This window comes from Agelaius phoeniceus, chromosome 1, assembly GCF_051311805.1.
Source record: "Agelaius phoeniceus isolate bAgePho1 chromosome 1, bAgePho1.hap1, whole genome shotgun sequence".
Lineage (NCBI taxonomy): Eukaryota > Metazoa > Chordata > Aves > Passeriformes > Icteridae > Agelaius > Agelaius phoeniceus.
Window position 1 is genome coordinate 59,734,261 of NC_135265.1, and position 16,452 is coordinate 59,750,712.

Here is a 16,452-nt window from a genome sequence, read left to right on the forward strand (position 1 = left end):
AGTAAGCATCTGGCTGATAGCACATTGATTGAGCTGCACTGAAAAGTGGACCTTGGTTTCCTTCTCATTTCACCTGGCCCCTATGTGAATGGAGGGGATTTGGTTCCTTCAAGAACCACTTCTCATACCATGAACATAAGTGTTAGGGGAAAACTGATGTCTGCAGTGGAACCTCTCCGTTTCCAGGCTTCTGCAGTTCCCACCAGCAATGTGGGTCTCAGAGGCTTCCTGTCCTTGCTGCCTCCTCTGTTGCCTCCTGTGACTGATCAGGAAGTCTGCTCTGACTCATTATGTTTTAAAAAAAAGTATTCCTCTGTTTGCTGCTGCTTGATATTCCAAAACACTAAAATCAATATTTCTCATCCTATATTGGCTATTTCACTCTTTCAGAGCATAGTTGCTGATACTCAGTGCATTTTCATGAGTGGAATCGTGATAACCAGAAAACCATAATATTTGTTGCTATGATTTTATCACACAAATTTAGTTTGGTATAGTACAGAAGTAATTTTGAATAGAGAAATATTATTGGATTTAAATTTCAAACTTTTACACCTTTATTTTTGGCTGGTGCTATTTACGCATAGTTTAGCTACAAGAAACAAAAGTCACAAAGAAAGGTTAATGCTGAGGGTGTAAAGCAGATGTCAAAAATTTTGTTCAGCCAGTTCTTTATATAATTCTGATAAGGCCAAAATTTCTATAATTATGACAAGGAATTTCTATATTATAGAATTTCTATAATCCTGACGAGGCCTTTTGGATGCAAAGCTGAAGGTTTACTTAGAAATGAACCCAGACAATCATCCTAAAATATAACAGTGAAGAAAATATGGAAAACAATGGTGTCCTTACTATTGTAGTTAGCACTTTCTGAACGAATTCAATGAGTTATATTGCTGCATTGTTGTTATTAAAGCTGTTTGAACATCCAAACTCAAAGCTGAATAATTATATACCTGGAGGAGGTTGTGAAGAGTGCAGTCTTTTCCTCTAATCATCACTCTTCTACCTTTTGTTTTCAAATGTTCTTCAGCATTATGTACAGTTTTCTGACTTCCAATCACAATTTCCATTTGCAGATCAACTGTATGTGTAAAATATACAAGGTGCCCAATCCCAAACTCAGCAAAGCCTTTGGGATTCTTTTCACTGACTTCAATATAGTTTGGATTGAGCCCAAAAACAATGAATAATGAGTGATTCCACAATGAAAAGACCATGTAAACCCAAGGCTCCTGGATTTCTTCCTCCAGAAAAAGCAAAACAATCACAGCAGCAGGACTCTATTACTGTCATTAAAGTAGCAGCCCATGTCCTGTTCCTTTTCTGGGCCATGTAAAACTGGAAATAGAGTGGGACCAAGGGCATCATACTATTCCTGAAGAGTGCAGCAGAGTTCATGCAGTCTGGGAGATGGAGTGCTGCCTGTAGGATCTAAACTCTATTTTTACTTGAGAATTTCTCCGGTGGTTTTTGTAGAACATGAGGACAGGGAGTAGAAAGAAGCACCCAGTAGAAGCAGCAAGCTTTAGCTGTATGAATTATTCAACATGACCTCAAAATACAGAAAGCTGCCCATACACTGCCATGCTCAGATGACAATGGATAGGATAGGATAGGATAGGATAGGATAGGATAGGATAGGATAGGATAGGATAGGATAGGATAGGATGTGTGATCTGGATTCGACAAATAGTATTCAGAGACTCATAAGAGTATTGGAAGTGATCTCTGGAGGGCATATGGTCAAACCTCCTATTCAAAGCAATGGAGTTTCAAACTCAATTCCTGGATAATGTATTCATAATAAATGTTGGAAAATATTGTGGTCTGGTCATGTTGATCTACACATGGTTGCAGGCAGTAAGAGGCATTCAAATCTCACAAAACCTCAGTGACAACGTGTATATTCATGGGCTAAGTAAATCCCTGCCACATAAAAGGCATGCCCTGTCCTGGCATTGAAGAGTCCTGGACCACAGCTCCAAAGTCCTTGTCCACCTTCATTAGTAGGATTCTGTAATTGAATTATGCAGGAATGCCTGGGCTAGTGGGGAGCTCACCAATTCCAGGATACGAAGCAGTGCAATTACACTGTGCTGTTCAGGCATCCTGAGACTTGATGCTGGGTGGTGCAGGAGCTGCTCCCCATCACAGTTTGGGGTTCCAGGCTAGTTTCAGACACAGCAGTGTGAACAGTGCTGACTTAAAAATCACAGCATGGTGCTGCATGGTGAGATGCAGACATGTCCAGAATACAATTAAAACTTCAACTCTGCAGCAGAGGATGAGTGTGCTTACCATCTTAGAATGCCAATGACACACTGGAGCATAAAACCTCCATTTTATCTTTATCTTACTGAGGAGAAATGGCTTCAGGCTGCAAAATTTGGTGTCATAGCTTTCAAATTAAAAAGGTGACACAATTAATTAAATTTCTAAAAGCATTCTGAGATCCTTACAAAATAAATGTAAAAGAAATTATAGTGTTTTTTATTCCAGATGTATAAAGAAAATTAGAAGTAGAGAGCCTTTTCTGTCACCTTATTTATTTTTGGGGGTTTTTCATAGTTATAAAGAAATAATTTACCTTTCTAAAAATGTGTGTGAGCCTTAGATAAACCATTTGAAGTAATCTGTTTCTTAACCCCTTTTTCAGTTACTTCTCAATGAGACAGATGGAATTTCTAATTTTACTGAAATTAAAGGACTGCTTGGGCCTCCAGTGAGTATATGCTGCTTTATTAAATCTTCAGATTTGCTCTATCTTCAATATCTTCTTTTGAGTATCAACTTGAGATGAGTTTCCTATACTTTAGGATTGTGTTTCTGCTAACTTCAGCACCAAACTCTGTGGAAGTACTTTCAGGCAGAACTCACTTCTGTGTGAACAAACTGCTTTTACACATTTATATGAAATAAATTGGCTTATCTCTGATTCTGAACTATATGCTCAGAATTATAGAAATGTAGAACTGTTGCAAAAATAGAGTCCAAGATGTACATTTCTTCCATTTTTTTTTCTTCATGATTTCAAGTTTCAAAGTATTGGGATAAAAAGTATTTTGCTCAGTTCTGCTTGAGACTTCAACCAGAAATGCTAGGCTCCTGTCAATGAGTTTAGTCGCACACAAGTTATAGCTGTGAATGAAAAACTAGGTATTTCATAAGACAACAAAAGATGTGAAATTGAGGTTCTCTTCTAGCTGCAAAATAGTTCAGTCAAATATTTGAAATGCTGAATGCTTCTTGGTAATGATTTGAAGTTCCTAGGACTGGATCCAAAGAGAAATCTACCTATTCTGGTCATGAAGTCTATTCAAACTTTCCCAAAACTGTACAACATGTTGCAATTTGCAAAAAGTTAACCACCACAAATTAATCACCTTACTTTACAGCTAGTTTAATTTGGGAATTCTAGTTTGTGTATTTAATTTTGTCTGTTTTCTTGTTGGTGAGCACAGTGATCTTCTCCACATTAAAACCCTGATGAAACAAAGAAAGTCAGAATGTTCACAGCCAATAGCAGAATTTCATTCTACACAAAGTTTGCAAAAACTTTGTATCTTATTATTACAGCTGCCTCAAAACAAATATTTACTGAATGTGTCATTGAACTGGGAAGAAGGGCATTAGCTCCAGCAGCAGCTTGTAACCTTTTTCTGCTAGCCTAGCATGGCTCTTTACCACTTGTTAAACCATAGGACAACTCCATGTTATTGTGGCTGCATCCAGCCATACTTATAAGTAAAACAGTTTTCATGGAAGGGTATTTTCATGTATTTCCTAAAGACCTGGTTCTCCTAATCCCTGGACATAATAGGATGCGAGGACAGTATGGGTCCCCTTGTGTGAGCTCTGCCACAGTACTTGCCGTAGGTAATTCAAACCTTTGTTTTGTGATAGATGTTAGAATCACATTCCCACAAAAAAAGAAGCAGGTTCTGTAGCTTGAAGAGCAGTTGCAGTGAGAAAGCTTTGAACCTCAGTCTCAAAGCTCTAACCCTTGCCAGGTGCAGTCTCATAGTGGATGGGGAAATAAACATTCTGCTGATCTGAACCAGAATTTAAGTGTCTCTCTGCAGTTACCAGAGCAGGGCAATTTTAAATGTGCCCAAAACAAATCCCAATCTGTGATGATTCTATTCTCAGCCTATTACACACTCTGTTTTCTATCCAAAGACATCCAGGACCAAAATGGGAAAGGTGAGTGGCTGCTGTGGTCTCTGTGCTGGCATCTGCAAAAGATTCAGAGGAGGCTGAATAATGGTTGCATGCCTTTCATATGTAGAAAATGTCATCCTTTTTCAGTCTTTCTGGATCTCTGCCCCACCAGTTTTTGAGAGTAAATGCTAAATTAGAAGCATAGGGTGTTGTGGAGGTTCACACCTTTACTGTCAACTGAATGAAGTTCTTAATTCAGTAGCAGATGAGTTGATATTCACAAATCACACAATACATGAAAAATGCATATTCTGTTTTACAAGCCTGTAATATGTGTTTGTAAGGGTGTGAGTTTTTTAATTTTGCAGGGGCCAGATGGCAAGCCAGGTCTACCAGGATTTCCTGTAAGTATTAATTGCCTAGGATTTAAACGTATTTCCTAGGATTTTAAAGTATTTTTCAATACAGTTTAATAATTTGTAAAATGTATCTTGTACACAATTTGCATGAAGTCTAATAAATTTTCATAGAGGATGCTGCAGGTCTGAGGAAGTTACCAGCTGAGCTAGAAATTTATTCTGTCGGAAATGAAGTATATTCTGCTAGGCTCATCTCAGTGTCAGTTCTGTAGTTTAAATCTGGGTGTAATTAATGGAAAATTACTACCTAAGGAAAGGCCTATGCTGTATAGGAGAAACAAATGGAACAAATGGAATTCTAAATGTTATCTGCACGTATATGTATGTAACTGTGTTATTCCTCAGGCTTTTTTGTCACCACTACAGAATACAGGAAAGCCCTATAAGATGTTTCCTTTTTATTTTATCCTTTAGGAAATACTTATGATTTTTCATAACATACCAGGGCTATCATATAAGCATTTCACAACCATAGTATCAAAAGGTGCCTTTTGCTGCGCTGTTTATCTATTGCGCTCAGGCTGCCATGCAAACATGTATAAGCATCTTCATCGATGACTTAGACATGGGACTTGGAAGGATACCAACTTTGCAGACAATACAAAATTGGGGGGTGCTGTTAACTCCCTCCAAGGCAGAAAGAGCCTGCAGAGATACCTGCATAAATCAGAGGGCTGAAGGATCACCAGCTGTATGATGTTTAACAAGGGAAAGGGGCAGATTCTGCACCTGGGATGGTCACCCTGATTGTGCATGTAGGCCAGGGAATGAGATGCTGGAGAGCAATGCCAGGGAAAAAGACCTGGAGGTCCTGGTCAGCCTCAGGGTGAATCTAAGTCAGCAGGGCCCTGGCAGCCAGGAGGGCCAGCCATGTCCTGGGGGGCATCAGGCACAGCATGGCCAGCTGGGCAAGGGAGGGGATTGTCCTGCCCTGCTCTGCATTTGGGCTACCTCACCTCAATTCCTGGGGGCAGTTTTGAGTGCCACAATATAAGAAAGACATTAAACTGTTAGAGAGTGTCCAAAGGAGGCCTGTGAAGATGGGGAAGGGCCTTGAAGGGATGCTGTGTGAGAAGCAACTGAGGTCATTTGGTCTGTTCAGCCTGGAGAAGAGGAGGTGGAGGGAGACCTCATTGCAGCCAACAACTTCCTTGTGAGGGGAAGAGGAGAGGCAGACACTATTCCCTTCTCTGTGGTGACCGGTGACAGGACCTGAGGGAATGGCCTGAAGTTGTGTATGGGGAGGCTTAGGTTAGATATTAGGAAAAGGTTCTTCACCACAGATTTGTTGGGCACTGGAACAGGCTCCACAGGGAAATGGTCACAGCACCAAGCCTGACAGAATTAAATGAGGGTTTAGACAATGCTCTCAGGCACATGGAGTGACTCTTGGGGTATCCTGGGCAGAGCCAAGAGCTGGACTTTGATGATCCTTGTAGGTCTTTTCCAACCCAGAATACTCTGTGATTCTGTGATTATTTAGCTTATGACTTCAGAAAGTATTGTTCTAATTATTGTGTTCATATTCTGTGTGATGGGATAGAATTACTTTCCCTTGTTATGATTGTTTGACAGTTCAGAGCATGCATATGATCTCAGGATCCTTTGTCTATTGCCTGAGAACAATTAAGCAGAAAACTGGGAAAGCTGACAAAAGATGTTAACAAAATGCCGGCAAAATGCCCAAAATTCCACAGAAGGTTGCTTGGTGAGTCCTGAATATCATGGACTGCAAAGAAAGGGGGAAAAAACTCCTCAGACATACATTTCATTTGAAAAAGGGCTGATAACATTTAGAAGATGATATAGTGAATTCTTGGTCTCTGTCCCTTATAGAACTTCTACAGACATGAAAATACCATTCTTGATCTCACCTCATGTCTTTTATTTATCTCTTGACAAATGCAGAAATTATGTAGACATGAATTTAGATCTTAGTGAGCAAAAAGAATGCTTCTGAATGCTCTTGGAAGATTGTAAAGTACAATTTGATCTGATAGGAATGCTTTCCCCACAAAGCAGATAAAGAAATAATCTTGTTTTCAAATAGATAAACTCTATTTCATATACCCTTTTTTTTTTCTTTTTTTCCTTTTTTTTTTTTAACATACGGTTAAAAATACACCTTCAGAAAGTCTGTTGAAAATCAGTCTGGCTGAATGATCATGGAAAGAGAGAGGATTGAGTACAGAAGAAATAGAGAATTTTAGGTTGAATTTCCACTCTTATTAATGTTTGCATATTTCCCTTTGTGTGTATCATCTACACTGTGATAAACATAAGGTATTTTTCATTTTGGTCTTTCTAAAGACTTTCCTTATGTGATATCTGGTTTAGGGAATAACTTTATTCAGAGAGCAATTTTGTCTTGTAAGAATTCTTAGATTGCAACCAGAGTGATTTAAGTTCAAGTTTGCCAGTAATTTAAAATTACATTTAGTAAAATAGCCTAGTTCCATATTGTTCATAAATATCACTATGGATTTATGTACTTGTTTTTGCCTAGGGCCCTCGGGGTCCAAAGGGTGATACTGGTTTGCCCGGATCACAAGGACCTAAAGGACAACAGGTATGAAAAAATGCATAAGAGAAAGTATAGACTGAGAAATGTGTTAGATGACAAGTACTTAGTGACATTAGAAGTTTAATGATTCTAATTTTTGTAGGAATTGGGTTTTTAATTAGCTCATGTGAAAAATGTACTAGGGGAATGAAAATGCTAAATGACCTCCCCTGATACAATCTTACCAAGAGCTAATCTTCCTGCACCAGTGTTGAAATTCATCAGTGCAGTATGCATTTATCAGGTTAAGTCTCTTTAAACATTAAACATGAAGTGACCTCTTCTTGCCAGCTGATTGTTGTGCTGACACCCTGGGATCCTATCCAAAAGCCCAAATTAAAAAAAAAGATCAATTTTTTCCTCCTCCTATGCCAGAGAGGGCTTTGCCTACAGAATGAAGACTGCAATTTTCAATTCTCAAAGTTTAAGACTTGAGGCACTCTCTTCTTAGGATTCTTTCTCCTGTTTCTTCAGAAAAAGTGTGTATTTTATAGCTCTGCTGAGAGGGTACTAAAGACTGACTCTGTTCTTCTGTAAATACTGCAGCTGTTCCAGTTTTTTCCCCTTCTTATAAACCTTCAGGAAGCAGGGGACAGGAACATCTAATATATTGGGTATACCAAGAAAGAAAAACAAAACTACTTTCTGCTTAGCTGAGCTCACTTTCTCACAAGTAATAGGAAGACTTGGAAATGGTTAATTATGGTTTAAATGGGGTAGCAGATGAACAGCACTGTCATTGCTCAGAAGGAAAGCTTTCAGGCCATGTTTACCAGTCCCTGCTTATCATAAGGTTTCCTGTTCTTATACAAAATGTATTATATGATCAAGCTCAACCTTAGAACTAGTTGGGTGATTTTTGGTTTAGGTTGTGGAGGTTTTTACTTTTGTTTTTTTTGGTTAGTGCTCTTTTTTTGCTTCTGGTGTCTGCACTGGCAGGAACTCAAAACTTAGAAAGCATTTAATTTTGGATGCACCAAAAACATAGTGATGTCTCTGATGGTGTTTCTGAGCTGTGAACACCAGGCTATGCTCAAGAGTGAAGAAGTTTGGGAACCCCAGTGAAGATGTACAGACACCTTTACTTAAAGGATCGTGAAATTCAGCCTCAGGTCCATACATTCTCATAGAAGATAAAGTCAGTGAAGCCAACCAAGTCTTAGGGAGATTCCAAAGTATCCAAAGTATCTTCAGGGAGACTTCAAAGACTCACAACAGTTTAAGAACCTGTGAGAAGAACTACAGGGGAGAAGGTGAGTTACAGCACCTAGAGTTCAATGAAAGGTCTGTAACCTGGACTGGCATTTTAATCAGCAATGCAATTGCTAGCTTCAAGCTGGATTTCTTCCATGACATCCTGGGAAAGATGTTGTAGCAAGCTGCCTGAGGTAGGAAGTGGAAAGTTACAGCTTCTGAATGCTCTTGAATGACCCAGCCTGGGAACGATGAGCTTAGCACTAAGTGATAATTTGTGGTGGTGGAACAGGACTTCAGAGGGTCACAGTTTGAGTGCTGGGACTTGACCTTCACTAAAGTTAATGAGGTTCCATCATGCAAGGCACATAGAGAGAATGATTCATACTTTCCTGATAGTGAAATCTGAACATTTACTGGTCTATCAAGATGATACATTTCCAGCAGGGTTTACTGACCATTAAGCTGATGGTACACAAGAAGACAATAACCTGTCTGCCTTTGGCAGAGACCTTTTGTGAACACAGTATGTTTCACATACTTACTCTATGGAGAGCAAATGAAGTCTTTTTAGAAAAATAAGAACTTATTCTTCTCAGGGAGATATTTTTAGTGTACTTTATTATGTTTTTAGAAATATCATCTCTTTTCTTCCCCGGAATTAAGATTCACCCTACTCACACTGATATCACTTTATGTTTGATACCACAGCATGACTAATCTGTCATGCCTCAAACAAAAGTAATGCTGCCTTGACTTCTGATTCACTGGGAACTGCTTTGTAAATAGTAATTACTCTGATAATTGCAGGGTGAAAAGGGAGAACCAGGAGCTATCATTTCTGCTGATGGATCTTTAACTGAATTATTAGGAAGAAAAGGGGAGAAGGTGAGCTAATACTGTGCTGTGTTCTTTCAGAATTATTTGGTGGCCATGTTACCAGCCACCTCTGCTAGACTTTGCAGGAATTCTCCTTGTCATTGTTCTCTATCTGTGTTGGTCCTCAACAGGGCGAAGCTGGAGTGATGGGACCAGTGGGACCAATGGTAAGATGATTCCAAAGATGAATGGTTTTTTATTTTTTAATTTTGCTTTGGCCTTACAAATATTAGTAAATGTAAAGGTAGCATGGTTAGCTTTTCTTTCCTTCTGAGTAGGGATGATAAGGAGTATTTGTGCTTCAGGGCCATCAGTCTCCTTTAGAAAAGAATTGCTTGTTACATATGTGGTGCTGTAACTACTGATTTATGCAGAGCTTAAATTCTGGTAGAACAAATGTATCTGTTACTGTCTAAGCTGACCATGAAATATCATCAGAGCTAGAAATTTGGATGATTTTTGACTCTGAGTGAACTGGATTTGTTTAGCTCTGAAGATAAAAGATTAAGAGGAGCTCTAATTGCTCCCTGCTGCGGCCTGAAAGGGAATCATAAAAAAGAATCAGGTCCTTCTCAGAGGTGCACAGGAAAATGACAAGTAACAAAGATGTTGTGACATATATAGATATAAAGGCAAAAATTCATGTTAAAAGTGATTAAACACAGAAATAGGTGCCCAAAGAGATGATGGATTCTGGAACAAGGTGTTGAGTGGCATGACCTAACCTACAAGCCTAACATACAAGTTTGTCTTATAAGCAAGGGGTTGTGCAAGAGGATCCCTCTCTTTCCACCTAAATTATTCTCTGTTTATATGATTTACATTAAAACAGCTAATTGTATTGGCTCAATTTCTGTCAATGCCAATAAATTGCGACTGTGTTGGATTCTGAGAAAGCTGTACACCAGGCAGCAGAGTAGGACCAGGTACCAACATCAGGATTTAGAGGTCTTCTTTCAGGTATTTGGTCTGATACTTTTGACTGGACATGGAAGGTCACAAGAAAGCATAATGAATTAGTTATAAAATAAGAACAGTTGCCCAGACTCAGCAGTGTTAGGGCACCAATTTCTTCTAGTCTAGTATTCCAAAAATCAAGGATGTCGAGGATGTTTCTTTGCTTCTGCTTTTGATGTAGCCTGGTCACTGTTGTGTCTTAGTGAATGTTAGTGTTGACATTTCTGCACACCGACGCTCATAGGAGATTTTTACATCAGTTTCTCTAGCCTTCCAAAGGGGATAACTGAGTATCCTGAGTAACTGCTTTTTAAATTACTGTGTATCAGAATACCCTGAGGAGGCTATGCTAACTTACCAGAAAGGATGTTCCTTTCCTTCTCTTTGTATGACTGCAAGATGATCTACCCTTTTGACTTGACACAGAATAACTTTGAATGAAAGTGGACTTCAGAGATGATCTTGTGCACATCACTGCCTGGAGCAGGTCTCTTTAAATCAGAAACTTGTCAAGTGAAGTTTTCAATAACTCTTAGGATAGAAATTCCACAACCTTTCTGGGCAGCACATTCCAAACATTTGACAAACTCTGAATTAAAACATTTGTCCTTATATTTATTTAGAATTCCTCATGTTCTGGCTTGTGTTCACTGCTACTTGCTGTGCATCCTGCATCCAGCGGACAGGTCCTTTTCCTCTCAGCCCCAAACTTTGTGGTTTACATCTCCTTTTATACTGCCTTCATACAGTTCAGCAAGCAGACAAGGAAGTTCTGGCCAGCACTGGTAGGAATGGTTACCATTCAGGAAAGTTTGGCACAGGGAGCCTGTCTCAAAGCTTTGCTCAGCCAGTTCTCTTCTGAGCACAGAACTCAGGTTTGATCATCACTGCTAATGGGGTGGTACAATTTGGTGTTGTCCCATAGAAAAAGATCCATCTGTGTAGTTAGTGTGAGGCCTGTGCAGCAAAAGTATACAGACTTCAAGTGCTGTGTCAGAGACCCTGGCAGATAACTTATTCAAGGTTTTAGTGCAATGGTCCTGTTCCACTTTGCTCCGAGGGAGTCTCTGACCCAGGAACAACTTTGAGGCAGTGGGGACTCTGATTGTTCCTCTCTGCTTTTAGACCCATATGCAGATTTCCAGAATTTAAAATCAAATCCCTAGTCATTGCTCTGCTCCTCTTTGAGACTTCAGGTGGACAGAAGGTAGGATCACAGGAGCTTGGAGCACAAGGAGCTGCAGAGAAGTAGTAGTTTGGCAGATGAGAACTAGCGATAGTCAGGAGGTCAGTACAATTGTTAGTAAAAGCAGAAGTAACAGACTGAATCCAAGCTCCTGCCACCAGAGGAATGAGGATCTTGTACATGCTGGATTATGCTGTTCCCTGTGGGTGAAGGAAATGGCTGCATATCACTGAAGGAGAGCACTTAGTGAGAACCTCAGTGTCCCGATCTATTATGCTGGTGTAAAAGAAACTTATGTGGTAAGCAAAACCCCTGTGGCTTCCAAGCTTCCTTCTTTCACTTCTAGCTGTGACTGCTGGCTTCTCTCAGGGAGTTGCTAACACCTGACAGACTGGGCTGGCACTTAAAGAAAATAATAAAGGTGGCCCCAGCTGAGTCAACTCTCGCATTGTTAATGTTTGAAATCCCAGCTGAACCATGGGATCAGACACTGCTCGCTATTTAAACTGAAAAGGTCTGTTTCTAGTTGTTCTCACTGCTGTTTAAAGTTCAGATTTACATAATCTTTAAAGGCTCAGGTACCAGAGAGTGAAATAGGAAAATGCTTTTGGATTGTTTTTTTTTTAAACATTTTTACATTTTTGATTGCTTTTTTCTTTTGTCCCAAACCTCATTACTGGATGTGGTACCATGGAAAGGTGAATTTTGAAATTTTGGGGCACAATATTGAAATTCACCAGCAATCTCTTGTCTGATTGAGACACAGGCATTAACTTTGTTCACATGGGTAGAAATTACCTTCAAACAGGAAATAAAATAGAAGATTAATAAAAGTCTTACCAGCTGCAAGTAGTTTCAGCTAACATTAGTGAGCTTTAAATTCTGATTACAATGGTGATATTATAAATTAATATGTTCATATGGTAACTGCGTATGAATTTCAGGTCTAATCCAGTTTTCAGTTTCAGCAGGAGCAAAATTACAACAGTTAATCCATGAATTTCAGCTAGATGATAAGAGAAATTATCTTCTTCATCAGATAAATTTTTCATTAATGTACATATCACTTTTCACTGAAAAGATAGCATGTGAAGGGTTAAACACACCCACTGTCAGATGTAAGTGGTATCTATGTGAGATCTACAGACAAATTAACAAGTAATGCAAGAAGGAGTACCTCAGCATTTCAGTGGACTAAAAAAAGGAAATGAAACCAGTAAGGCTGACACAAATGTAAAGAGTTTGTCTAGACCCTTGTGGTTTTGGTGAGTTTCAGGAAGCTGACATCAGCTGAAAGTTTGAAGATCCTCAGATTTGCTGCTTTTTGTTGATCACTTGCAGGCTGCCTAGAAGCTGCATGCTTACAAATGCCCCATCATAGGCCATCCATAGTCCTGGACCACCTTTCCCAGGCCAGGCAGCCTGCTTGTCCCCTCTTTTTGCAGTTGCTTGTATTACTTTGTGGAGCCTGGTGAGTCAGTCAAACCTGTATAAAGAAGGAACAATTCTGTTTCAACTATCTGCCCCATGAATGCACGAACCCATGCTGGTGAGAGGCAAGTAGAAGCCTGGCACTGCATGAATTCTTAGGCCAATCCACAGATATTTCCTCACAGAGCCTGATTAAAAAATAATTAGAAATAAGAAAAAGCGGGGGGAGGGGGGGGGGGAAGAAGATGAACAAAGTGTATATCTCTAACTTTCTTTTCTTTTCCTGACTGATGCATTTAATTTTTCTTCAATAGATGGTGAGTCAGTTTTGAATTGCATGCCCTACAAGAGTCTGGGAATTCAGACTTCATTGCAGATAGGTGGTCTTTTCCAAACCAGAGCTGTTACATGCAGTCCTCAGCTTCTGAGATCACTCAGTAGAGCAAGCAGAGAGGATGTTCTGTGCAATCACAGGCAATCGCAGGCTGTTTTTAATGTAGATATAAAATTATGTTTCTTATTCTTAATAATCAAATATAGGTCAACAAAATGGGCCACAATTACTTTTGTTTTGTTCAGGGACCAACAGGACCTACGGGACCCAAAGGAGAACTTGGCTTCCCAGGACGCCCAGTATGTATGATGCTCTCAAGTGGGATGAAGTGGGAAATCTTGCTTCTGACAAGATATATGACATTTATTAATATTATTTATAATAATAAATTATTTCTACTTATTTCAGGGCCGTCCAGGACTGAATGGACTGAGAGGTGTGAAAGGTGATCGAGGTGAAGCATTTAATGTAAGTTTTTTGTATTTCAATTAGTTACAAAATAAAATCTGTTAAAATTTGAAGTCTGATTTATACTGATCCCTTTCAAATGATGGGACTAAAAACCTGAAATGTTCTAGAAATAATTGTGTTTCTGCTACTTTTCCTCTCTAGCAGCAGTCATTGAAAAGTCAGCTTCTGGCTCTGTCTGGGCAGTGCTTGCAGATACACATAGTTGTGTCAGCTCCCAGGTGTAACAGTTATGTGTGACACTCTACAATTGCACCTTCAATTAGCAAAAGATTTGGAATTCCAGACTTTTTAATATGTATCAAGAAGTTCCTGATCCAGGCCACCAGTGTGACCTCACATGATGTGACCTTTCTAGCCCAGATATAAATAGCACTTGAGCATATCACAGGGAAGTGGTATCTACCTTACTAACAAGGAGACACTCACTAATACCTGCTACCTGCTATGGTTGCCATGTGCAAGTGTCCAAAACAATGACCTCTGCACAGGTGGCAGCATATTCATGCTCACCTACAGCCTGTAATTGTGGAGTGACAAGTGATGAAGCAAGCTCCTGTTGCTGCAAGTCTGTTCTCATGAAAAGATTTCAGACAAGTTGTCTCATGACAAACACTGAAACTGAACAGCACAAGAGCTAGCACTGCTGAGCATAGACAATAAGCTTCACAACAGCAGAGTCATTTGTGTGGTTGTTCTGATGTCATGCAACAATCTGTGCTAGGAAAATTGGTACCCATGCCACAACAGCAGCTAATGCTATTTCATCTGCATCAGAGATAATGCTGAATAAAAGTTACAAGGGTATGTTACTGTGCTAGCATAAATTCAGTATCACTGTATTTCATTAGAGAAATTTTTATAAATGGATTCTGTTATAAGCCTCTGGTTCTAGTTTGCTCAAAAGAAAAAAAAATATGGCACACAAGCTACAAGGCACAAGTGTCTTGTCCATCTAGACAATAAAGATAAGTGAGATGATACTGCTTTATGTGAGTAGCAGGGAGACTGAGAATTGGTAAGTATCTTTGCAGAATTAGTAAATATTTAGGTATCTCCACAGTAAAAAAGACCAGGTACTGAATGTGGCTTACACCCCTAGAAGAAGGTATAAATAGAAATATAGTTCCTAGAAAGTGAAAACGGACAAATAAGACAAATTCTAATTGGAAGAAAATGAGAGGAAAATTACTACCCACTGAGAGAAAATATAAGAGTAGATTTTCCTTTCCTCCATATCTTCAAAAAATATTAATGTTCATTTTCTGGATTGTCTGCCTTAACCATACAAAAGCTATTGTAACAAGTATAACTAGATGCAGTACATCAGGCTGACAGGTTAAAGCAAACAAGTAAACAAAGGAGGCTACATGTTCTAGTCATCCTTCCTGGAGTGCTCAGGGAAGATGAAATCTAATGGATCTCTAATTATTGATGAGATGACATATGTCACCATACAGAAACTTGCATTGATGTGGACTGAAAGGTGAACACAACCTTGTGCCAAGTTTTCAAATTACACAGCTCAGAGCTGACATATTTTTGTAAAAGGCAGTCATACCCTCAGTCTAGCAGGGCTCCTCAGCATTGTTAATTAGCATGCACCTATCTGACTGGCACTTGAAAATTTATGAATCTTAGCAGTCTTGAGAGATCTAGATCAGTGTAGAAAACCTAATCTTCCTTGGATGAGAGATAAACTCTTTTGATTTGTTTCAATAAGCAGTGCTTTAGGTGCTCCAGTTTGCAGTTGGGGTTTATTTTTTGTCTGATATCTTCCTTCTCCTACTTTCTCTTACCAGGGCCTTCCTGGCTTGCCTGGGCCCCCAGGGCCCCCCGGACCCCCAGGACGAATACTTTATATCAAAGGAGTAAGTGCCACTGGGCATCAGGGGCTGGTTTGGAGCAGAAATGTGCTGCTCTAGAAGCACTCTGCAAAAGGAAACATGAAAACTGGTTTCAGTCTACACAGGTCACTGTGAGTGACCTTGCTTGTGTGCAGAGAAAAAAAGATCTCTTAACCAAAGCCACTGTCATGGAAGAGTTTTGTCCCCATGGGTCCACAGAGAGGGACATTATGACAGACCTGGCAGCCAGCTGGGCTTTCTTCTAGGGAGGTGGGGATTTTGTTTCCAGGCTTAGCCTCATCATGACTGTTAGGTTTATGTGGTGTGTTACATGCAGTATCATACCTATGCTCACCAAAGTAATTTCCCTCCTGTTTTCAATAGACAGTTTTCCCAGTCCCTCCCAGGCCTCATTGCAAAATGCCAGTAAGTGACACATGCAGAATCTGCTCTTTGCAGGATGCATGGCCATGACAGAACATAACTAAAGCAGCTGTACACCTAAACACCATAACCTTGCACCTTTTTCCCCCTGCCTTCTGCTTTGCACCAGGGATGTGTTATACTTGTTCTTCAGGATAACAGATTTTCAAGTGTTTAGCCATTTATGAAAACTTAGCCATGTATGAAATATATAACAGAACTAGAAACACTAGATTCTTTTGCTTAAAGTACTTTGATTACTTGTTTTTTTTTTTCTAATACTTTTAATGCCTTTCAAAGCTTGTGTTTCCATAGTTTAGGAGTTGCTTTGGGGACCTGAATGTGTATGCATACAGGTACACGTATTTTTTAGATATATCTATAAACACAGTCCCCATGTTGTTATGTCTCTAGCTGTTTTTAATTTCCCTATACAAAATAAGATTTGTTATGTGTTTCATTGTGGCATGAAAGACGCATCAGAAAAGAAAGATCATGTTCTTTATTTGACCCTCAAATGCACTCTGTCCACATAGAATTGCATCAGGTGAAGATCTGCCCCTCCTTTTCAAAGAGTATGACAA

At 39.5% G+C, this 16,452-nt stretch overlaps 1 protein-coding gene across 11 annotated transcripts in view; it reads left to right on the forward strand.

The window, feature by feature from the left end:
- Positions 1-16,452, forward strand: part of COL15A1 (collagen type XV alpha 1 chain) — a 131,650-nt gene that overhangs the window by 82,404 nt on the left and 32,794 nt on the right. For 10 of the 11 annotated variants that reach the window (XM_077179681.1, XM_077179694.1, XM_077179697.1 and 7 more), the window contains 9 exons: positions 2,663-2,728; positions 4,536-4,571; positions 7,093-7,155; positions 9,154-9,231; positions 9,354-9,389; positions 13,376-13,429; positions 13,539-13,598; positions 15,401-15,469; positions 15,830-15,871. In XM_077179681.1, coding sequence (XP_077035796.1) covers positions 2,663-2,728; positions 4,536-4,571; positions 7,093-7,155; positions 9,154-9,231; positions 9,354-9,389; positions 13,376-13,429; positions 13,539-13,598; positions 15,401-15,469; positions 15,830-15,871 — 504 coding nt within the window. The remainder of the gene's footprint in view (positions 1-2,662; positions 2,729-4,535; positions 4,572-7,092; positions 7,156-9,153; positions 9,232-9,353; positions 9,390-13,375; positions 13,430-13,538; positions 13,599-15,400; positions 15,470-15,829; positions 15,872-16,452) is intronic. The other variant, XM_077179705.1, reaches the window with a different exon arrangement.